The sequence below is a fragment of the Canariomyces notabilis genome (assembly GCF_033297395.1).
Source record: "Canariomyces notabilis strain CBS 508.74 unplaced genomic scaffold N656scaffold_28, whole genome shotgun sequence".
NCBI lineage: Eukaryota > Fungi > Ascomycota > Sordariomycetes > Sordariales > Chaetomiaceae > Canariomyces > Canariomyces notabilis.
Genome location: NW_027041850.1, coordinates 362,424 through 363,574, shown reverse-complemented (window position 1 = coordinate 363,574; position 1,151 = coordinate 362,424). Strand labels below are relative to the sequence as shown.

Sequence of the window (1,151 nt, the reverse complement as noted above, 5' to 3'; positions counted from 1 at the left end):
CAGCAGCTCAAGGTACCCGGGATCGACGAGGAGAAGGCAGATTCCAAGGCACTTGTCAAGACAGCCTTGAGTTGTGAAAGCACGGGCAGCTGGCTTTTGGTCATCGACAACGCTGATGACATAAAGCTCTTTGGCGACATGGACCTCGGCGACTATCTTCCATTCAGCCGGAAAGGGTCTATTCTGTTCACAACGCGAAATCACGAAGTTGCGGTAGAGCTAGTCGAGTCTGAGCGTCGCATCATTCCAGTTGAAGAAATGAGCAGAGACGAAGCCCTTGAGCTGTTGCAGAAAGGGTTGAAGGGGGATCAGATAGGCGATGTGGCAAGCACTGACGCGCTGCTGGAATTTCTTTGCAATCTCCCCCTAGCAATACGGCAGGCCTCTGCTTATATGGGCAAGAAGCAGATTTCGACTACACAATACCTTGAGCTATGCAACTCCAGTGACGAGGATATGATCGAGCTGTTAAGCCGGGACTTTGAGGACCGACATCGATATAAGGACATCCAAAACCCTGTCGCCACAACTTGGCTGATTTCGTTCCAGCACATCTCGGAGCACGACCCGCTGGCAGCCAATTACCTCAGGTTTATGTGCTTCCTAGCTGGGAAGGATATTCCGCAAGCTCTGCTGCCGCCGTCCGGGAGGCTAAAGACTATTGACGCACTTGGGACTCTAAAGGCATATGCATTCATCTCACAGCACAAGGAGTCAGATACTTACAACATCCATCGGCTAGTTCAAATATCGATGCTCTCTTGGTTAGCTCAAAGTGGAGAGCAGGGGGAATGGGCCGCCAAAGTGTTACAACGGCTTGCATACGTGTTTCCTTTTCCAAACCACGAAAACAGAGAAGAATGGATACGGTATCTTCCGCATACACAGCGCGCTCTTGAGTTGCGGAAGGGTACAGAAGACGGGGACGCACTGACTAGTCTTCTATCTAGGGTAGGTGAGAGTTTTCACCAGTTAGGAAAATATGAAGGTGCGGAACGGATGCATCGGCAGGCATTGAAGTTGAGGGAAAATGTGTTGGGCAAGGAGCATCCAGACACACTTACCAGCATGAACAACCTTGCGAGTGTACTTGACAGCCAGGGGAAGTACAAGGAGGCCGAGCGGATACACCGGCAGACGCTAGAGTTGAT

General features: G+C 51.0%; 1 protein-coding gene across 1 annotated transcript in view; it reads left to right on the top strand.

The window, feature by feature from the left end:
* N656DRAFT_760544 (uncharacterized protein) overlaps positions 1–1,151 on the top strand; it is a gene marked incomplete at its 3' end in the record, with an annotated part of 2,843 nt that continues 1,692 nt past the window's right edge. The window contains exon 1 of the mRNA XM_064813218.1: positions 1–1,145. Within this exon, the coding sequence (XP_064666578.1) occupies positions 139–1,145 (1,007 nt within the window). The 5' untranslated portion in view covers positions 1–138. The remainder of the gene's footprint in view (positions 1,146–1,151) is intronic.